This window comes from Diorhabda carinulata, chromosome 8 (genome assembly GCF_026250575.1).
Source record: "Diorhabda carinulata isolate Delta chromosome 8, icDioCari1.1, whole genome shotgun sequence".
In the NCBI taxonomy this organism is placed as follows: domain Eukaryota; kingdom Metazoa; phylum Arthropoda; class Insecta; order Coleoptera; family Chrysomelidae; genus Diorhabda; species Diorhabda carinulata.
Window position 1 is genome coordinate 13,232,672 of NC_079467.1, and position 24,713 is coordinate 13,257,384.

Below are 24,713 nucleotides of genomic sequence, written 5' to 3' on the forward strand. Positions count from 1 at the left end.
TTGATGAATTAGTTCCACGTGTTTTCTTTTTGATTTTCGCATGACGTCTTCATCCCACGTTATAACTAATTAGCATCATCTATTCGGGTTGTTTATTTATTGTATAATGATGTTAACTAAGTAAGTGGCAAATTTATATTTGTAATTTTAAGATGAATGTCAATTTCATCAAATATAATGTTTGAATCGTGGATATCTGAAGGTGACAACTGGGCTATCGAAACATGCGTCAGATAGTGTAAATGTGTAGTGGAATTGTTAATGAACATGGTGTTGATTATTACTAATTTTTATACTTTGTTTACCGCATCAAATAAGACAATCCAATGAGCCATCCATAATATGTTACTGTTACTGATTTTGTTACTAGATTGTTGCTTGCCTCTAATTACTTATTTGACCCAATGCTCTCAATATATGCTGCAATAAAGCGGGCAGTAATGGAGATCATTTGAAAATAAAAGGGTAAATCAAATAATTATGAGTAGTATAACTATTTGTAAACAAATTATATAATTTCATAAACTTTGAGATCTTTTGGCGTTGTCAGATCGCGAAAGCAAGTGATAAATTTTAAATTTATTCAATTAACAACAAATATTCCATTTGATTACTATATGATTTTATTTCAGCATAAATTTAATTTTTCATCTTCCGTCGTGTTGTTTATAAAATAAATATTCAATCAATAATTACATATTCATCAAACAGTAATAAATATAGTTTGGAAGAACTAAAAAACAATCTTTCAAAGCTCATCAAACTAAAAGTTGAAAATATTTTTTTAAATAAGCTTAAAACAATAATGAATGAAAAATATTAGTTTTATTTTGAAGAAAGCGACGGGCGCTGGATGTACTAGAAATATGGAATAAAGCGCCCCACGTTTTTTCAACAATAATACTACTATTTTTCATTCATTATTTTATTAATCTTATTTTAGTTATTTTTAACTTTCTAGTTTGTGCGTAATTTTTAGTTTCATGTGATATTAAAGCATGTTTTTTGTAAGCTATATTTATTTTCCACTTTTGAGTTTTTAATTGATACCATCCTCGTATAATGGCTCCGGTGCTTACATTCCTACATCTTCTTGAAACCTGTATCGAGCCTAGCGGTGTAATTGGTAAGGTTGTCGAAGTGCTTAACTTCCAACACGGAGGTCACAGCTTCGACTCCTCTGTTGAACTAACATTTCTTAAGATATCGCGGGAGAGAAAAAAATTTATCGACATTAGTTTTCGCTATTTTAATGTTAAAATATAAATTTGTCAAGGGAAATTGAAATATCTAAAATATATGAAGCAAATCCTTCTAGTATACACGTAGCTTAGAATTTATATATTTGATATTACTGCACAAAAGTTCTCTCAACTATCTTCCTATCTATCTACGAGGATATATTAAAAAATTCTTAGCCTACTATAGAACCAAACAAAATTTCAATGTCAAAAATATTTTCTTACTCAACATATTCTCCTCTAAATTGGATACATTTAATACAGCGAACCTGCAACGTTTCTAGACCTTTCACCTTTTGCTTTTGGATCGTAGAAATGTACCCAAGTCTCATCCATAGTAACAGATCGGTTTAAGAAGTCCACATCACTTTCAAATCGATCACAGATCGAACGCGATGCTATGATGAATATGATGAACGCGTTCGTATGAAATATTCAGTGCTTCAGATATCCGTTTTAGCCCAATTCGACGGTCTGATAAAATCATGTCATGAACTTCATCGAAATATTCGGGGACTGACACAGAAACTGACCTTCCCGATCGGTATCATCTTCAATGGAAAATTAACGAAGGACATTGATCGCAAAGGATATTAAGCATATCTTCGTATATCTGCTTACCTCTTAACTCTTTTAAATACAGGTACTTGATGATGGCTCGATACTCCAATTTTTCGATTTTCACAATTTCGGCGGACATCTTTTTTCTTTTAATTTTAATTTATTGCGTAACTCTGGTTTACTTTTTTGACGTCAAAATTTCACTTCTAATAAGTTATTATATATATATATATATATATATATATATATATATATATATATATATATATGTATATATATATATATATATATATATATGTATATATATATATATATATATATATATATATATATATATGTATATATATATATATATATATATATATATATATATATATATATATATATATATATATATATATTCCATTCGTTTCTCAGGGCGACTTTCGTTATATTTTTCCCCCTGAAGCTGTAATATAATCCGTTCCTGAGATATGGTCGACGGCCATTCTTAGTTGCCCACCTGGAACACTACTCGAACCACGTGACGGGAGTACTTATGTAAAAATCGTTTAACGTAATTTTATTGTCTCCATTGAAGAATGTATCATTGAAATATATACATAAATATCAATTTATCGCCATTACATCGTGGAATAGTTTTCTCAAATTTTGAGTTTAATAGTCAAGTTTGAATATGTTCCCTTAATTTTAGAAAAAATTGAAGGTACTTAAAAATAGCAAGTATTCATTATATCCTATTTTATAATTAGACATTTTGAATGAAACTTCCAAATCGTTTACGTTGGTTCATTTCGTATGAAATATGAATAAAATATAATTCACATACCTTTGCAACTATGGGATAATACTGAAATTATTGGCAAATCTCCTTCTCAATGCAATAAATATAAATGATATGAAGTTTTCATAATTGTTTATACAATTAACAACGGTAATTTATTATATAAATATATAAATGTAATAAAAACTTTTCAGTTATTAACTATGATGTTTATTGTTAAGGGATTTGTTAATTGTCGGAGTTGTCTTTGGAATACAATTAAAATTTCACATTTCATTTGGTTTCTTAATAGTTCGTGTAAGGCAAATAAATTGTACTTATTTATAGTTTATCTAAGTTTTAAATTAACTGAATATTCTGTTTTAAAAGTAAATGTGATAATCGGCCGTTGATACCATTTTTAAATAAATTAGGTTTATAAGACTGGAAAGACAACAACACCGGATATTTTTATTACTGAAGGCGGAGCATAATTTATCTAAAACTACATGATTGGTGAAAAGCTAATTATATGCACCGTACTTATCACGAACTTGCTCGGGCATGAATATACTTCTGAGATATCATGTGTAGCGACAATAATAAATATGAATAAATTATAGCAACAAAAATTGAAAACTTGGAAAGCAATGGTTCGAAAAAATGTTTTTTTTCCGAACTAGCGACTTAAATGCTGAACATTGAAATAACTAGATTCTCTGCCCTTAACTATCTTGAAAATGGTTTGTTCTCATAAAAATCAGGAGCAGTTTGAAAGTGTAAAGACATCACTTCAATTACAACAGAACTATTTAGGTGTATAATGGTTTCATTCTCTCCAGGGAGCAATCATACCAAAGTATTTCAATTTATTACTTAACCAAACTAATGGTCTCTTTCTTATTTCCTTGTTTTTTTTTATATTGAAGTGTCAAATGAAATTCATTCCTCGACAAAATTCATAGGCCTTGTCATTTCCTCTCCGGTATTTTTTCTTTTGAAGTCCATGGTCTAATAGAATCTTCATTTCTAATATTAAGATTTCGTATCTATCAAAGATTTTACTGTGAAAGTTTGCTTTTATTCTTCCTTGTTAAAAAATTGAAACTTTTAAACAGTGAATGAGTCTTTCTTAGTTGACCAGGTATACAATGAATTAAATATTGTTGTCATCGAAAATTAATCAAATTTGAAAAAGACCAAGGACCAGCATATACAAAAAAGCAATCTTAAAATAGATTAATGAATGTTACGAAAATTACAAATACTCGAAAACTGAACACATGAAGGCCATGTTTAAAACATTAACTGTCGTCAGAGAACGTATCGCTTATCAGTTTTGCAATCATTATAATTATATTCCAAAAAGTTACAGATCTTTAATACATATTCAATAACAATAAAGGTTTTGTCTTTTATTATGGTATGGCAAATCCTCATTTTTCATTTCTAAATATTCCAGAAGAAATCGGCGCATAAGTTAAATCTCTATTAAGACTATTATTAACTATTGTATAGCAAAAAGTCATAGGAACTTTTTTATTTGTATTTCAATGAATAATATAAAAAAATTGTCCGGTTGAAAAATAACAATTCTTTACATCTATCTAAACAATTTTGGCTTATACAATATGGCACGGAATTGCCCCATGGCAACATGAATTTATATCACTGGTAGGGAAATATGAAGAGAATCGCAAAAAAATTACTATTTTGCTAATTTGATCATTAAAATTGGAAGAAATATAAAAATCGAAGTCAGTGAAGCTTATTATTGTGGAATGTTAATTTTCTTGAATATTTTCATCAACTTTAACGAATAGCTCTTCAGTCACAATGCTGTAGCGTCCAGTCTTCTCTTCAACGTGAAGGTTCCGCCATTTTTAAACTGAATACACCTTTTCTCCACGGAACTTTACCGTATTACAAACTGCACCTGGCGAGATTTCCAATTCTGGCGCATAGTTAAAACTGGAATATCATGATGACTCGATTTCGACTGACACCCACAGTCTCCAAAATATACTTTTTTATTAATCCTCGTATTTTTCTTCTATTATGCCGTTGCCCACGTAATTGTTGTAATTTCAAAGAAAACATCGACAAAGTTTGATATTCTCTTGGCGTTTTTGGAGGGAATGTTTTTGATTCACTTGTACACAGATATGAGAAAATGCGACATTACTGATTTAGTTGATAAATGTTTTTTCTTGACTAATATCCCTACCAATAATTATGAATCTAGAACACATGTTTTCATCAATGTATAAATGAAAATAAAAAACTTCCTGATTCCTTAAATCAAAAATTTTATTCAAGCAAATAAATGATTTCATGGTCAACTAATCAAATCGTTGTTTCATTGATAAGTAAATTATATAGCATTCTGCAGTTACACAAAACATAAAAATAAATAACGGACCACATACTTAACCACTGATATCTGATGAAATTTGCATAAAAAAAGTCTTTATAGGTTCCAAAATCTTATTCACCATTTCTATTAATAATTGTTATTAGAAATATACCAGTAATTGCTGTGTGCTTTAAATATTATATGATGGTAAAAAAATTATAGTGAATATTTGTTAACAATATCTATTTTTTTTACAATGAGAATTTCTACAATTTTTTTCACTGACACACAGAAAAAATTTATTTTCAGTTTATTACTCCAAATTTCTTAACGTGCGTCAAACCACCAATGGTGTTTGATATAACTTATACAATTTCATTATTCCTTTTACTTATTTTATTATTATTAAGCCCCAAAGTTTTACCAATCAGTGCCTACCTTTATTTTTCATTATTTTATTAGACATTATAAAGCCTTGTTTCTCATTTTAATTCTCAGTGAAACAGAACAAGGAAAAATATGACTTAGGTTAAAATGCACATCTGTTTTTGATAACGAAAATTTCATTAATTTAAATGACATAATTCGATATTTGTAACATGTCATCATTTAACGCCTTGACCATCTCAATATAAATTGTAATTTTTAATGAAAGGCGCCACTTAAGATCAACTGACACTTCCTTAAAAGATGCTTCCTAGAGCTATTTAAATCACTTTAACGCAGATTTATGTATACCATATGGATTTTTCGAATGTGTCTCATTCATGTTTTGGTTTGCTACTAATACTACTGTTAACATAAAAAATATCAGAGCTGAATTCGTATCTGTCATCACGTAACTGTCGTGATTTACAATATATTCTACGTATAATTTTAAAGGTGAGGAAAAAATAAACTTTGATTTGAAATAATTTATTAAGTGTTAATGCAGTTTTGGTAATATTCAACTGTATTTGTATATTTTGAGAAATGACAGAACTAATATTTCTAATTTAAATAATAATTAAAAATTTTTCAATAAACTGAGTATTTTGTTTATAGGCTTCTAGAGGTAGTCTAACGTCACCCGGTATAATAATACACACAATTCACAACAGGAAACTTTCTATTAATTAATTTTCATAATAATAACTAATTAAAATATCATAGTTTTCAAAGACTGTGTGAGGGCTTTCTCAACTGCGAACGTGGCATACCCACAACATATTTAGCATTCCCAAAGTGTTTCTTTCAAACCCACCTCAGTATTATTGATGTACAAAGAATACGAGGAAATATCAATAAATAGTTGAAAATAAAGATTGGAAATACATACATATATGTATCTTTTAATTTTTTATGTGAATATGGTAAACTATCAGTCACATCATCTTAGCCAAGAATATGTGCGAGTAAGGACATAGCAAAGTCGAAATTTCAGAACTTCAAGTTGGTGAACAAAATAATTGAAATATTGACCAATTGCTACTGTTTTATTAAAAAAGTGTACCAATTCATGGAAGAACTAGGTCTGCTTGCTTTGTTGGAGTTCTTCTCGATATAAAAATTAAAATAAGATTAACTAATTTGAGATGTAACAACGAGTGCAGTTTATTTTTGATTTTAACACTGATTTCGAGAACTCCCTCGTATAATGGCGAACCACATGGTAGACAGGATGCGGATATAGTTATTTTAGTCTTAGCGCCACTACCACTTACTATAATAAATTGCCCCTTGAAAATAGCAGCTAATTTGAAACAAGCCCTCATCTTAGAAATAAAATTAACAAGTTATTCCCTTCAAAATATCTGGGATATTTAGGTGCTGGGATATTTTGGTGTGCATTAAATTTATTGCATCACATAATTTTTCAATGAAATTTTGTTTCTGTATTATATGAACAGCCTATGATTTGGAATAAATTTGATACTTCATAAATGAATTTCTCCGATTTTTCAATTTGTATCTTCACTCACGAGTTTTTTCATACAATAATAACGTGTATATCATTTTAAAGATATGACTTTATCCTTTATTTTATCAAATGGGAATTGTGTCATTTTGATGATAGCTATTATTATAGAATGGCCAGATTCTCTTAGACACTTATTATAGAGCTTCCAATTATCAAATTTTCACTTCTCATTAATTACAAGAGCAATCAAATTTTAAAAAATCACATTTTATTAAAAACAGAAAGTAGTTTTCCACTGTCAGTATTTTGGAAAATTGCTTATTTTACTAATACGATAAGATTCCAATTTTAAAAAATTTCACAAAGGACAATATCCTACCACCTATAGAGCAGTCTACTGGAAGTAAAAGAGGAATATAATTTAGAGAAAATTGGCATGAAACACAAACATGTATTTATCGACACCCAGCCATCAGTGAACATGTCAAATTAATGAACTACTACCTAATTTTTATTCTAAATCTACAAAGCAGATACCCAAGATGTTGAAATTAGTAGAAATTCTTATAGCATATAAATTACATCCATACAAACTTCCAAAGGAATTACAGGAAATAGATTCTGGTAAAAAACTATAGTTTTTTAAACTATTTATGGATCAACCAAACACGAATATTCTCAAAGAGAATTTTTGTTTCTAAAATGAGGTAAATCACAAAAAAACAAATTGGGTCAATATTAGACGAATGAGAAGCATGCTGGGCGAGGGAAGGCTGTATTCAACAGCAAAATGTTAGTTTTTTGGCAGGCATTGTATAAATTAAATTACAGGAACAATATTCTTTGACAAAACTCTTAGTGTAGAAGGTAGATAGGTGGAAGGAAAACCTATAACATTGTCATCGACCTCTTCAGATTTCAATATTTTGCACTCCATTCTCTGGGGGTACATGAAAAACCGAAGCTTGTAATATCCAACCGACAAATGTTAAAAGGCTAAAAGCTCGGATGAGAAATTTTTTAAACGAATTTTTATTGCAATCAAATAGTTATTGCGTTACATTATGCGCATTCAATTATCCCTAGAGAATTCTAATGAAAAGGTGTAGCGAGTTGTACCACATTTAAAAAGCGCTGTTCTATTCTTTATTCATTATTTAGCAGTTATAGATTTCTGGATGTTTGTAACAAGAAAACTAGATTTTCAATTGCTTAATTCATAATTATTATCAATGAAACCACAGATTAGAATAATGTTAACCTAATCAATAATATTAACAAGTGTAGTCTAAAAATGAGATTTATAGTCAACTCTGGAGGAGTATTTATTGTACGGAAAGACAGTTAACAGAGAAAAAGTGAGTTACTAAAGATTTCTAACCTACAAATCATATTTGTTTCAAATTCATAAAAACATAGTTTATGAAAGTTTCTTTTTATTTTATAGACAGGGCTGCTACATAAGTTTTGAGAATATGTCATTGCTATCATAAAGTTTAACATTTTTAATGGTGAACGCACTCAGAACGTGTTGTCATACGAGTGCTATTTAAGTTATTACAGATACTTGAAACATTAATCTTGGTCAAAAAATGGAATTAAATCACGACCATATTCATGCGATGATTTTCTATGAATTTCTGACGTGGATTAAACCAACAGCAGTATGCCGAACAAATCGCTTAGTCTTTTGGTTATGAAACACCATCTCAAGCCATCGTGATTCGCTGGTTTTCCGAATTCCATCGTGGTCGCACTTCACTACAGGATAAACTCCGTGAAGGTCGTCATAAATCGGTTGTTGTGCTAGAAAACATAGATGCTGTACGTAAACTGATATTGCAAAATCAACATGTGACATACTGTGATATTGAGGCATACTTGGGCATTATTTCCACTCGCATACATTTAATATTGCACGAACATTTGACTGTCAAAAAGATTTGTAAGTGTAGGATATCGCAAAATTTGACAAACGCTCTAAAAAGCACTTGTCGATTGGTGCAAAGAAACGTGGAAAAATTCGATCGCTTTGATACAAAAAACGTCTATAATCTATATCTAAGCATATGAAACTAAACATTTGGCGCTTTTCAAGACGAGCCAAATCCAACAAAACTTGTTCACGCATGAAGCGTGTTTTTACGGAATAACTGAACATGTCGCCACCATTCCATTAGAGCAATGTAGAACCGTATATTCTATATATACCTGCATTTGTTTGCCAGAAGTGGGAAACTAATTGCGGAAGACGAGATTCTTCACCACGACATTGCGAGCTCTCACACATCAGTTCAAACAAAAACGTTTTTGAACAGTCAAAACATCGAATTGATGGGTCATCCGCAGTAGAGTCTTTGTTTGGCACCCAATGATTTTTTCTTTTTCTCTCAAAACTTTAGTAGCAACCCTGGTAGATGATGATTTTTATCGTTACCTTGGTTGGATTAAGCCAAAGCTTTTGAGCCTGTGAGCCAGCATAGCATAAATAAATCTTATAGCGAACTACCAAGATATACTGAACGAATGAAGGGATGCAAAATGCCCACAAACATATATTCTAGTATTATAATCTACATATCTGATAGTAAGTGTAACAAAAATTTAAAATTTACATTTCAATGAACTGTTTTTGATGTGTTGTACATTGTTAGATATAGAAGAGAATAATATATTTATTGTGTAAAAGAGTTTATTCTTGGAATAATAGATTTATATTTTTTCCTGCTTTAGTAATTATGCAGCAATTTGCAGAAAAAAAAATAAATCAAAAGAATTAGAAATATGGCTAATAAACGAACAGAACACATTTTCGAATGAGAATAAAATGAATATAATCGTGTTGACAAAATGGATTGACAGATCTCCGTTGTCAACATAATTCCCTACCTGAATTTTAACTGTGACTGTTTATACCTAAATTCGCCCCAAGGTCAACTTATCCTTAGTTAAGTATCATTTGTGTCCGGCTTAAGTTCTGATTATGAATTTCAATCTAAATCATATTCTCAAACTGTTCATGTCTTATCAAAAAAATACACGATGTTGAAATTCTTCCCAACATCTAAGACTATTTAATTAGTTTTTACACTTAGTCACGTATACCGATCCATCACTGCGGAGTAACTTGATTATCTCATATTGCTGCTGTATATTCTGATGTAACTCTATCTTGTAGAAATAATATATTTTTGTCAATGTAAATAGGCTTAACTATCAGAAAAATCAAACTTTTCAATTGATTCAATTATCATTAGCTTAATATGTAATCCAATATCGAAAAACCAATACAATTTTTTGGAATAGCAGAATCATCACATGACAACACCTCTTTTTCTCTGATATAGATCATAAAAACATTTTTCACACATTTAATTTTATTGAAAAAATATTTATCACATTTTTATTCCTACTGATTACATATTTAAAGCCAGATTTCAATTCTTTTGTGTCTAACAACAAAAAATCTCTCTTTCATCTAATGACCAAGAGGGTAGCACTTCGATTACGTACAACTCCCAACTGACTAATATTTTATTATCTACTATTAGATGTTGCCAAATACCCAAATATCAGTAGTTTTTATTGAAATAATTATGATATCTAGTTTTCTCATTTTCTGTTCATCGTGAAGTCCATCTGATATAGCATTCTTACAACTTAATTACGACCATAAAATATTAGGACATTTTTGTTTAAGCAGTTTTTCACAAAACAATTCAAATCAATACCTGATATCTAAAACTGCATATATGTGAAAGCCCCCTATTTCAACTGTTTAATGAAATGGCAACGCTGCTTATTCAGTATTTATCTTCAGTCAGTACGGACACAAAAACAATGTACCACCCTTCGTAATTTGACACTACTATTTTCTGTGAGGATTATGCCCCGCTGTGTTATTTACCAGTTGTCACTCAACAAGGATAATAATATTCGAAATATATTAGTGAAATATGACGTATACTGAAACTAGAAAAACAATTTGTCACGATGTCTTTGAACCTTGTCTATATTATTTATATACAAAAATGGAGCTTGCCACTCATTTTACATCATATAATGAATACAGAGCAGTAAGGTATGTTATATATATTGTAAATTGAGTTGTGGTTGAATCATAAGTCTATCGATCAACTTCTAAATCAGAAACAACTGCCACGCTGCCTACAATTAAACCTCCGACTTTTTGTTGTATGCGCCTAAAGTGAAATTTTTATTATAGAAAGTAGATGTCAGTCCGTTTATACTAGACAAATTTGCGTTTGTGAAAAGAATTGAAATAATAACGACGTAGGTTCTCAACCAGCTAATAGAAGCTTTCAAGAATGTAAATATCGTTTGGAGCTGTACAGGGATCGTCAGTGAGAATGAATTCAACATTGTGTCTTCATTCCGGTTATTCAGTAGCCATACTGTCACTATACCAACACTTAGCCGTAAACTATAACGTTTCTAGTTCATCGTAAATATATACTAAATTTGAGAAAATCATTTGGAATTATCTTTAAGATGTCAGGTGGCTTGGATTTGTAGACCGGATAGGTCAATTGTCAATTTGACATACGCTTACGCATACGTTGTTTCCATCTACCGATCGATCACTATAGACGCTACACGAATAATAAGACATGCACTGTAGGCGACTGGACGAGTCTTGCACTACATACTTATATTGGCCATATAAAGGGGGTTTCTGCTTAATGCTACGGCCACGTAAACATGTCTGCCATTATTGTTTTCCTGGTAAAGATCAATTGTAGTTGTTTATTGAACTTTACAAAGTTTGTGGAGAGCCATTCCGAACAAACGAAGAGGAATGCTGACTTCTGATATAAAAATATACATATGACAACTCTCGTCCACACACTACTGGTGGAACCAAACGGTTTCTTGAATTATTTCAATGGGACCTTTCCAATCATCCATCGTACAGTCTAAATTAGTGCGGAGACTTTCAAGTTTTTCTAGAACTTAATTCATTTTTTTTATATAAACTCGCTCATAACTTTTCGGAGGTTAAAAATAAAAACGTCGATTAGTACACATAGTTTTCATGACATAATTATGCAATTTCTCAGTTTGATATGATACTGGTAAGCTTTATCCTCCAATTCTATTGGGAATATTTCTGCTGTAGAGGGCTGCTACCTAAGTTTTGAGATATTCAAATAAGAACAAATAATTATAATTGGATAAGAATTTATTGTTTTTCAAAATATTCTCCATGAAGATCAATACACTATTGCATGCGTTTCAACAATTGTTAAAGCATTTTCTATTTCAATTGAGATACCTCCAAAACATGTGATTTGAACCGATCAACCGCTTCTTCAGGTATAGAAAAACGTTTACCCCAATTTATTTTTGATCTTCGGGAATATGAAGATGTTTTGATTGTTTTTCTTTGAACAGGCGATCATTTGTTTTGTGCCCGAACAAGTTTTGTTGGATTTGGCTCTTCTTGAAAGACCCAATCTTATAGACGTTTGGAGCACCGCGATTGAATTTTTTCAGCATTTCTTTGCATCAATCGAGACAAGCGTTTTTTGAGCAATTGCCAAATTATGCTGTATCGAACGCGAATAAATGCTTTTGACAGTCAAATGTTCATGCAATATTGAATCTAATGTTCTCAATCTTACGGGATGGGTTATGATGATCTTGCATTATTGCGAAACACGGTAGCTCAAGATTGTGTTTCATAACCAAAAGCGAATCGATTGGCATACTGCTATTCGCGATTTAATTCCATTTTTTTACCAAGATTAATGTTTTCAAGGGATCCATAAACAACTCAAATATCACTCGTATGACAACACGTTCTGAGTACGTTCACCATTAAAAATGTCACATCAGCCATATTTCAAAACTTAGATAGCAACATTCATAACAGTTTAAATGTGTCTTCGAAATCTTTGTCAAACGATCGAAATTTTCTTAGTATTTTGAAGAATGTTATAGTTTTTTTTCTATGATCCTAAGACAATCGATTATCCGATAAGTTAATGCAAAAATTTAAATAATATATGTAATTATAATAATAATTTTACCTGTGCGAAAGTGATAATAATGTTGATATTGATAAATCATAACTCTATCACTTAAAGATATAGAATAATTTATCCAAATTTTCGGCTCTTGATAACTGTATAGAATAGGGGTACTTGACATGACATGAAATCTACTTCCTGGTAAACAATATGCTCAATATTTGGTTAGGTAGATATAAAACAATTTTTAGTAAACTGTGTCTTTGTCAGTTAGAGCAGCAATAAAAGTTTATGAATTTTTCTGAATCTGATCGAACTTAATTTAGCAAAAATGAAAGAATATGTGTCTCGTCACAATTTGTAAATAGTCGACAACTTCTATTACAATTATTATTATTTTAAAAAACTTGAAAGAGAAAGCTATATAACTCGTAAGTTGAGAGGAACAGTAGCTTGAAAATATGGTTATTCGACTGATTTTCAATAATCTTTCTATTTTATATATGAGTATAATATTCAAAATTTCAGACATCATTTAAGTATTAAATTTATCAAAAAACCTTCATTTATATTATGGTTGTATCGCTAATGTACCCAAAAAGTTACAGATTCCTAGAGATAAAAGGTGGACAAGATAAAATATTATAAAACGGTATAGACGAATTTATGCAAGTACACATTTATCTTCAAAAAAACCACTCTGAAGAACTTTATTATTATTGCTTCCTGTAGGTTAATTTTTGTTTATCCATTGAATACTGTAATAATTAATAAGACAAAATATGTAGAAGAACTCTGCACCATATTTTTATTTGAAGGTAATTTTGGTCTTTTCTTTGGTGGAAGATGATGTTACCGCAATATATTCTATTTTCAGTAATAAATTTTAAAACTAGTTTTAAATAAACCAGTAACAGTTTTATGACAAAATGTCTTGTTGAGGTAATAATAAATCAAATAAACTACGTTCAAAAAAATTCATCGATAAAAAATTCCTAGAAAAGGTATGTTATATATAATGAGAGACTCTCTTGTTTCACTGACAGATTCCTTACGCTATCTTGTCCGCACGACTGTCTAATCTTTTACCTTATAACTAAGAGGACTGCCACCTTGACAGCTAGTTTATGTGGACTTGTTTCGATAAGAATTCCGAGATAACACTGCGATGTTTCGATGGTAAACCCATTGTTTTTTTTCCTTTATTTTTTGGGACGCCAAAAAGTGCCATGTGATTCAATGTCATCCTAAAAATTATGGAGTGGACAGGCAAACGATTAAAATAATTCAATTGGCAGTTGTAGAAATGGAAATATAAATATCTAATCTAAATAGTTTTCAACAATTATATGGAACAAATATTTCAGAAGATTCATTTGTTTATTAAGTACTATTCCTAAAAATTATTTTATGTTTCATTGTTTAATTAAAGCAAAGAGCTCTGCCACTGACATTCACGATCAAAAATATTACTCTATTATATACGTAGTGCGGTCAAGGAGTTCCTGGTCTCAGATAGTAAATAGGGTGCGTTCACAGAAATTTGGAGATGTTGCAACAAGTTTTAAAAAAGATTCCAACTTAATGCTTCGATCCATTTTATTATAGTAGAGCTAGAACGACCACTCAGTCAAGTTGTTTTGAAAAATGTCTCAAACTGAGTTTCGCGCTGTTCATACCAATACCCATACCCAGCCCAACTAAAATAACAGTAGCCTATAAGCCATAATAATTTCTCAGAAGAATAAAGATGGAAATATTTATGTACCTATATCTGCTCAAAAATTTTAAAAAATAAAAAAGTGAAGAACATAAAAGTGAAAAATTCGTCGCACTCTCGCGCGAGACACTATAGCGCATTTTTTACCGTTAGACTAAGTTTTTGAATAAACAAATGTCATTACAATTCAATCAACTTCCAACTTAAACAAAAAATGCCCAACCTTACCTTACATGTAGATGTATATGTAAATTTCTTTAATTTCTTTTTTCTTAGACTTTTTCTCCTCCTTTATCAAAATATTACTTAACATTGACAAAAATGTCAAATAATATTTTGATAAAAACCGTAATAGGTCAAAACGTCCAATTTTTACATGTTTAATTTTTTTCTAAGAATGCTCAAAATTTCTTTCCCTTCGGCTCATCTACAGCTATAAAAGAATTATATGCAATAGAGCAATAGAGCTCACTACATGCTTCCTGTGAGGAGATATCGCTGCTACAGACAAATGGACGGACAGACGGATGTAGGTACGGACAAAACGCTAGTAATAGCACTTTTTTTGTGAAAAATGTGCCGAAAATGAATAACTGAATAAATAAGTGTTGTGGCGAACTAAATGTAATTCACCATCTTATGCTTAATTTGACCATATTTTTGTATGTGGAGATAATGTTAACTGTCTCCATACTTTATAGTGTTACAAAGTACTTTCTCATATTTGTGGAGAAAAGTAGGTTCAAATTATTTTGTGTAATATTCCAAGGAAATATCTACAAAAATATGTAAATTTCTCACATTCGTTGAAATTTTTAACCTTCTTGTCTCGTTATGGTATATATATTACTGCTAATATGCAAACTTGGATAGTTTGTAAACTAGCTGGATAGTTTAAAACGAACCAACTCATTGGCTATTTTGATAGAAAACGCAAGTTCCACTAAAATAGCAGCTACTTTGTAAACTAACCAAGAGCCTTGGCTAATTTACTGGAAATTATGAAGGAAACTAAAATAGCTAGTCAGTTTGTAAACTATCCAATGCAGCCTAGCTAAAATGGAATACATAATTTACACAAAATAGCCAAACCTGGCTAGTTTATAAACTAACTAATTTTCTGGCTAATTTACAAATAAAGTTGGGTTATGAATATGAAAATATTGTTTTATTTCTTGCTTGCAGTCTTGGCCAGGTTTGATTTAATATTCCCCACGAACAACAAGAGTCATATAAAATGAATCATAAAAAAAATTAACTCCTCTTTATCAGACCTTTATAATAGAAAAGCCAATAATTCCCAACTTTACAGTGAAAGTAGCTATAAAAATGTTGTGGATAGGTTAATAACCTTACATGCCGATGGACCATCAAGTGCACAAAAATCTGATTATTATTTCATTAAGCATTACGATTTACAACGAGTGGGTGCAGAATATATTCTTCTAAGTAAAAAATCTGGCAAAATATTGGCTTTCATGAACGATTTCTTTGATATCATTTTAAAGAATCTCATCAGTCAACTGGGCACGGCGGAAGACAAGTAACAACAAAGCTGATAAATCAAAAATATTCAAATATTACCCAAGAAATTGTAACTTTGTTTCTTGATGGATGTGAGAATTGCCAGTTAAAAAAGAACAAAACAAGGAAAGGAATTGTGGTAAAACCGATTTGTTCAAACAATCTAAATTCGCGTTGCCAGGTGGATTTAATTGATCTCCAAACAAGACCTGATGAAGATTACAAATTCATTTTTGTATATCAAGATCACTTGACCAAATTACATTAGGCCTAGTTAGTTTATAAACTAGCTAAAGGTTTGGCTATTTTGTGTTACTAGAAATTATGTTTTCCATTTTAGCTAGGCTGCATTGGATATTTTACAAACTAACTAGCTATTTTAATCCTTCTTAATTTCCAGTAAATTAGCCAAAACTTTTGGTTAGTTTACAAAGTAGCTGCTATTTTAGTGGAACTTGCGTTTTCTATCAAAATAGCCAATGAGTTGGTTACTTTTTAAACTATAAAGCTAGTTTACAAACTATCCAAGTTTGCATATTAGCCGTAACATATTTACTATTCATTTCGGTTTGCTTAGCAACCTGTGTAGTATGAAATAATATATAATAAATGTCCAATAGTTGAATCAAAGTAATGATTTTAGTCGTAGAAAAAATATTGATATCTTAGTTTAGTATTTTAAAAGATGTCCAGTATTGTTTATTTAGTTTTTTAATGTTGATAACTTAAGATAGGCAGCAGATCGGGATTTTTGGGTTTTAATGTTACATTAGAATTTTATCTAGAAAAATGAAGGCGACACAGTTTTGGTTGTTTTTTTTCTAAATTCAATTGTTGAATACGCCATGTGCCATATTTGTTTTCATTAAAAAATATTAGATTACATAGTGGAATCTGTGTAAAAAACTAAAATAAATGCAAAATTGAAAATCGGTACTAGATATAGAAAACTGTTGATTTATTTGTAAAATTCTATCAAAAACTCAGAACGTTCACGATTTCGTTTTAACCTGGAGTTATTATTTTTTTCAATTTATTTTTCCGGGAAACATAATCACTATTTATTGGTTGGAAACAAAACACTATTGTGATTTGAATATCTTCGAATATGAATGTATATGTTCACCCTTACCTGTAAATTGTAACGTTTTCACAATTCACAGCTTCTATCAAATAAGGCGCATGTCCCGAAAAACAACAGTTGATTCGTTCTGGTAAACAGATCGATAAAAATTGTAATCAAGCAGCAATGCAACTCCTCCCATAAAGGAGCGGCCATTTTCTAATAATTCTTTTGTACATTGAGTGTAATAATTTTAGCTGCATACAATCGTGGGTATTACTAAAACCAGCTACTGATAATTAAGACAAATAAAGGACAAAAGTAGTTCAATTAGTGATATGTGGGTATATATTTCTTATATACAGGGTATTTCTAGATTGAGATGAGAGAAAGTAGTTTCCCGAATAAAATTATAATCGATCTTTTCTGTAACAAAATTCCTTTCCAAGATATCACTCACATAAAGTGAATGAGTAGAATTGTGTTTCTCAACATTAAGATAAAAACATTTTCAATTTTCTTCTACTATGAAGAATACAAGAAACTATTCATTGTAAATTTTGGAGATAACTGCTCCTAGTGAAAATAAAAAAAAATAACACATGATTTTACTCACCACCTCTCAGAGATATCTGTAGAAGGTGGACTGAGGAAATCTTAGGATACATCCATCATGCTAAACCCTTTTGATTTTGTTCACCAAATACATAGGGTGTTCATAAAGAAACAAACCTTGCTAATATTTAGATTTCTGTTAGGCTTCCAAAAAATGATGAATAAAAAAATAAGTCAATCAGAAGTACAGCGTGACTGTTTCTCCACAATTACTTATTAACAGTTTTTCACAATGCATTTTATTACAGATACAACAGTTAAGAGTGCGTAATTCTACATTCAATTAATAATTCCAACGTCTCAGTTAATTATAACTGAAATTAATATATTAATATATTTATGTCAAGAAGTACTAGGTTCATCTGATAATAATTGTATTTAAGTCTCATGGTTTATTTTTTTATTGTCCTTAGTGGAAAGTATTTATTAGGGTATTCACTGTAATGAAATACTTTTAATATTTCATAGGTTTACTGAACAGGGAAGAATAGGGATTTTTATGATTATAGGTAACGGTGATCACAAAAGATGAGTTAACTGATTTTTTACGTATTCAAATAATAAGTAAATAAACAAAACTTGTGAAATTATTGAAAGGAATAAATGAAACTAAAAATCGCACTCAAACTAGGAAAATTTTTCACAAAACATCCTTTCGAAAAACTTTATTAACTTATTATGCTAATGTTAGTGTCTAATGGAATTTTCCAGTGATACTTCCCAGATGGAATATAGAATCTTTGAAAGTTAATGTTTGGGCTGGTATTTTCTCTTTTACTGGACCATTCTTTGGAAAAGACAATTTCAACGTACCGAAGTATCTAGATTTCTTAAGAAATCAAATAGTTACTGCAATATCTATTGATAACAATTACAATCAGATTTGGCTGGTGCATTACTACACTTTAGTGTTGCTGTTTGAAATTACTTAAATGAAGTTTTCCAAGACAGATTGATTGAAAAAGTTGTGGATAACCATGTTCCCCAATTTATCACCTAATACTATTTTCCTGAGGATATGACAAAAAAAATTACAAAACAAAATATGTGAGGAACTGAGAAATACAATAATCATAACAGCTCATCAGATAACTATTCAGCGAGTGCATGAATTCATATCAGCTTTTAATAATAGACTTAGAAACTCTCAAATAGAAGATATTGTGAACATGTAAATAAATGAAGTTATTTGTTCCTGTTAATTATGTTTGTAAGATTAACGTTTCCTCGACTATCATTTTTCAATAGCTTTAAAATGGAAGATCGAATTGTGCGCTTTTAACAGTTGAATTTTAAATTTGAGATAGATCATAAAAAACCGAAAATATATATTATGTACTATTTAAAAAATCTATGAATGTTTATTAATTTCCGAATAAGGGTGCACCATACATACATCATCAATAAATGTTCTGAAACATCCGAATTTCTTTAAACAAACTTGTGTCTATGCCTTCTAGTTCACTGGTAGGCATTTTTGTTGACTAAAAAAAATTTTTATGACTGATCGACTCCTTGACAACTTGTAGACAAACCACAGCTTGCGTTAGACGTATGCAGTTATATGTCTCAATTATTCACACCAAATATTTAAAGTATAGGTAGTAAGATTATCCTAATCCTTCATTTATAATACCCAAACCTAATGTAATTTTTTGAGCAGAGTAACACTAGGTATTAGAATATCTAACAGTAACTAATGATATATGAACTAATACATCGAGAAAATTTTTCATGTCCATCACGATTATAGTAATTTTAACTCTATTTACTTTGAAAGAAAATAAAAAATTAGATTATGCTTATAAAAAATCATACATAATGTTAGAAACTGCGCATTTCGTTGAGTTTTGGAGTTTTATATTCAACAACATCTAATGAACAACAAATATGGATTCTCCAAAATGTCTTAAAGGCATCACTTGAGGTATATTCTACAAAACTTTTTCTGCTTAAACTTGTTTAAATAGTTTTGGAAACTACAATCATGTTTGTTGAATTTATGTTTCCATGTTGTTTTAATTTCGCGTGATTTTCTTTGAAATTTTGTATTATCTACTTACGAGTATGTTTTCACTGGCCTTTTGAATTTCTCTGAATACAAGCATTGAAGGTTTACTTTTGCTTGATTTTCTGAAGTTCTCATAAACTTAGTTGATATATATATATATATATATATATATATATATATATATATATATATATTTTATTATTTTTTAGAGTTTTGTTTCAAGAATTTCACAAAGAAATGTCTTTTCGAACAATTCATGAGAAATAATTTTACTAATCTCGCAAATTTTGTTTCAGGTATTGAAATATTGCGACCATCTTCATGGAAAATGGTATTTTTCAGAAGTAAGAGCTATATTCTCCCGAAGATATTTACTACAGAATAATGCAATCGAGATATTTTTGGCAAGTAGAAGTGAGTATAGATATGGATGAAGTGATTCACTATTCTGAATTGATATAATATTGAAATGTTTGATGGTAACTTATCTTCATGCCCACCCCTCGATAACTTCTTTTGAAATTGGTAGTTTTTCAGTTGTCCAAGTAACTAAATGCCAAAACTTTATAATTTCACGTATTTTGTGATAAATAATTTCATTCAAATTCTATTTTATTTAGTGAGAGTTTCAAAACATCCGATGAATATTTATATGTAACAATAAATTTATTTATTCCACTCTATTCTACAAAATCTTTTTTGTCATTCATTCATCTTTTATGCAAGATATAATCAAATTATTGTTTTTATTTTCCACAGCTTCGATAATGTTCGCTTTCCCTGACCAGGCTACTGTAAAGAAAATTATTAAAGCTCTTCCTAGAATGGGTGTAGGCATTAAATATGGAATTCAACAAACCAGAAGAGCCAGTATGATGTCTGCTAGACAGCTAATGAGAAATTCAAATATGACTCAAAAGTGGCAGAGAAGAGAAATATCAAATTTTGAATATTTAATGTTCCTAAATACTATAGCTGGTAAGTAAATAACTCAAATTTTACACAGCATACTGGTTGTATCCAAATTAATTATATTTATATTAGTTCATAGTAATATAAATATTAAATGTCATGTTATTTTCCACATGAAGAGTATCGATAAAAAATAAGTAATACTCTCAAAATGAAAAGGATGAAGCTCTTCCACGCACTGAAAATGAAATGTAACAAATTCAAAATAAAAAATGTATTCTGAATTTTATTATTAAAAAAAATAATGAAAAAGGCACTTCAAAATACAGGTAACCATTAGCCAGTTCTATATCTAAGATTTCTTTCGCAAAGTAATCAAATTTAGAGAATAAACGTTTCCCATCGTTAATTGGCTCACAAGCGTTGATAAATAACTGAAAGTCATAGATATAATGAAAAAACTCAATCTCAAGGATAATACCTACTTGAAGCAAATACTTTCGATAGTGGGTTTTCTTATTAAGAAACTTCACATATCACTCATTATATAACAGGACATTGTCTTAAAATATCAAAATTGTCAGTAGTATATACCTTATAGATGAAAATGACATATTATAAGGTTAGGTGACCCAGCTATTCCAGCATTTTAGGCAATCTTTTGACTACGAGGTCCTTGGAAGAAGACCATAACGTTATGTGTTAACGATGTAGAACAAGTTTACAAACCAATACTCAAATACACCAATATTCAAATTCTAAATTTCTCTAGCTTTTATATTATAATTCGAAAGATACGAAAAAAACGTTGAAATAGCACTTTATACTGGTTCATTAAACTTTCTTCACACTCATACACACATTTCTGGTTTCAAACTCTCAATACTTAAATTTGTTAAGAAATTACGTTTTCTCATAATATAGTCTTTCGCACAAAAACAAGTAAATACATCTAAAATATCTATTTCCAATCTCCAGAAAACTGAAATTGAAACACTGAAATAATTCAAAAATGGGAGTATACACTTATTTTTGTGTCAATCATGTAGCTCATTTACATAAAATTGACCAAAAATAGATTATGCTAATGTCAACAATTTTTGGGATGCATAAAACTTATGTAATCAACAGTATTTTTTTTAGTAAGTTCCAAGGAACAGATAAACTTATGGTGTAGAAAATTTGTTTGACTATAAATGTTCTAGGAATAGAAGATTATTAGGGAGAGTAAAATCTACAACACTATTAGATATATTTTCTATCTTAATAAATAATCACGAAGTCCGCGATAACCTTTTCCATACTCAATGTGTGCTAACATTTTTATTTTGGTTAATATCCTGGCTCTGTTTGTTCTAGCTTTTAACAGTGACTAAACATTCAGTGTGTTTGAATAATTTCATGTGTTTCACGTTATAATAATTAGTTTAAATGTATGATAATTATGATAGATTCCAAAGAATTGATATTTCATTAGAAAGTTAAGCTAGAACGCTCGACATCCAAAACAGTAGCTCCACAATTAACTTGGAAATGGATAAGGATATTTAAGATAATCATATAACATTAGTTAGTAATCCAAGAAGTGAACGAATAAGAAGTGCTTGGGAACTATAAGTGTTCAAATTTTTTCTGGATCTACTTAACCAATTTTCACAGACGGTTCTTTTCCATCAATATTAGAGAATATCGTGCAGGCGAAGTAACACTATATAATTTCGATAATTTCGACTAAACATCAAATTATTGGACATTGTAGTTTTATGGCCAGACTGTTGGCCGTACAAAAAAAGTAAAACGTGAACCCTCATTATTTTTAACGAAGAATCGATTTCTGTGTTCAAATTTTAATTTTGATGTTCAGAAGACACTTCTTTTTTTAATCGGAACTCTATGATTTGACGTCGTAAATTGATTCCACATCCACGCCCTATTTGCATCAACTTTTACTTTCACTTTTATTGATAGGCGCAACCGTATATAAGAGTTACTGGATTTTTCGACTTTTTTTATTAGAAAAAGAGTAGGTACAATTCACAATTAATTTTTCGCGCACACAAAACTTATTTGGTTTGTTCTGAAAAAATGGAAAACGTCGCGATTTTTATTCATATTGTTATTAAGGCTATCTCGAAACTGAATTTTGTTTCGTATTAAAAACAATAATACGTTAATAGAGTACATACAAACAAAAATTAAAAAGAAAAATTGGTATTTATAGGGGCAACATTTGAAAAGAAGCAAGAGCTGAAATGAAATGAAATTTAAAAAAAAAATTGTCTCGTAAACCGGAAAGAACCCACAGTTAATTATTAATGGGAAGTAAACTATAAACCTTCTAATTAATTTATGTGGAGGTAGATTTTATGTTTTATGAATTTTTGAAGTTGTAAAGATAATTTTGGAACACCCTGTATATTGGTGTACGGTTCCGCTAATCTGTTGCCAATCAGGTCTATTTTTATAATTAATCATTAAAACTCTTACATATCTTGATTTAAAAAAATTAAATTGCGTGCATATTACTCATTAATTCATATCGAAATGATTACATTTATTAAAGCTAAAAATTGTTAGTTACAGATATTTGTTCATAACAATGCTCTCCAACATCGCTATGCAGAGTTCGATTGTTGTTTTTATTATGTTTTATTATGCTTAGTATAATTTTGTAAAATTTGGTATTTTCATTTGTTATATTGAATTACTTCCTCTAGCTGTAGATATCAAAACTAGCAGAAATAGTTTCCAGTTGTTTCTATAATGAAGAACATGGTATATAATCCTCTGCAGAAATCCACTTAATTGCATACCTATCAATTTCAGAAATCTTATATATAAAATCAGTAAATACCAGGTAAATCTGTAAGGTAACAAAGTTTCATGAATGAGGGAATTTTTTAATAATTTTTATTCAAAATTTAAGAATATTACCTAAAATCTAGCAGTTTTATCTACAAACATACCTATTACGATGAATCTAATTCTAATTGATATTTATTATAGTGTGGTAACTACGTAAGTTTCTATGTATATTTATGGCATCATTGAAGAATAAATCGAAAGAACTGAAAAGGGGAGAAAGTAATCCGCTGTCTGTTGTGGATTAACTTGACTGAGGTGATGTCTAATTCACAACGACGTATTTCCTCCGCTTTTCATTTTGCGTCGCGACGTATTGTACTTAAAAACTCGGGGGTTCACGTGCATCCAAAAAATAATTGTGGGCATAACTTATCCTTTTGTTATTCTATTTTAGAATGAGTTTTCAAAGCGCTTAAATATGTAGTATGAATGAATTTCTTTTATAAATTAACCTCAAATCGGTAAATCTTTTCAATACAGTTGTGATATTTTATTCTTAATGTCAAAAAAATATGGTTGATATATTTGAAAGATGAATTAATGGAAAGCACATTATTTCAGTCAAACAAATCAACTTAGATCATCAATGAATACGACAAAGGAACATTTGAAAAAAAAAATCATAGAAAGCTATAAAAAGTGACAGGCTTTAAGGGTACCTGAATAACAAGTATCTGAACCATGAAAAAACAAATTAATTAGCCAAATTTTGTTTCATTTGCTCAAATAGTTTCCTTCGATTGTGATACAGCCAGTCCAATGCTTATCCAATCATTTTCACATTTTAAACAAACATTTTTTTTAGACTTTTAGAATAAATTTCTCATCAAAAGCATATTTTTTCTTTCTTATAGCATTTATTCATGTCTAATGGTATTCAGGGCATATGGTACCGTAAACACTAGACGAGTGTATCCCAATATATTCGGTTATTGCATTTTTGCGAAACTTATATGATATGACTACCGTTTTGATTCAGATGAAGAGTGGCATCTCTAGGTTTGCTCCCGGTAATATATTGATTCAAAAAATAATTAATTCGTTGTGTTTTTTTCATTGGGAAAGGAGGATATGCAGCTCATTTATTTGCGAAGAGTCTATTCCATGTTGAAAAATAGAATAGCGTAAACAAATTTTTCTAGTTAGAAGACAATGCTCAAACAACGCACTTTTTTGTTTCACTGTTTCG

The 24,713-nt window shown here is 29.9% G+C and overlaps 1 protein-coding gene across 14 annotated transcripts in view; it reads left to right on the forward strand.

Moving 5' to 3' along the window:
• The window catches only part of LOC130897076 (neurobeachin), a 735,983-nt gene that overhangs the window by 685,757 nt on the left and 25,513 nt on the right, over window positions 1–24,713 (forward strand). For all 14 annotated transcript variants that reach the window (XM_057805651.1, XM_057805655.1, XM_057805652.1 and 11 more), the window contains 2 exons: window positions 20,044–20,161; window positions 20,507–20,725. In XM_057805651.1, coding sequence (XP_057661634.1) covers window positions 20,044–20,161; window positions 20,507–20,725 — 337 coding nt within the window. The remainder of the gene's footprint in view (window positions 1–20,043; window positions 20,162–20,506; window positions 20,726–24,713) is intronic.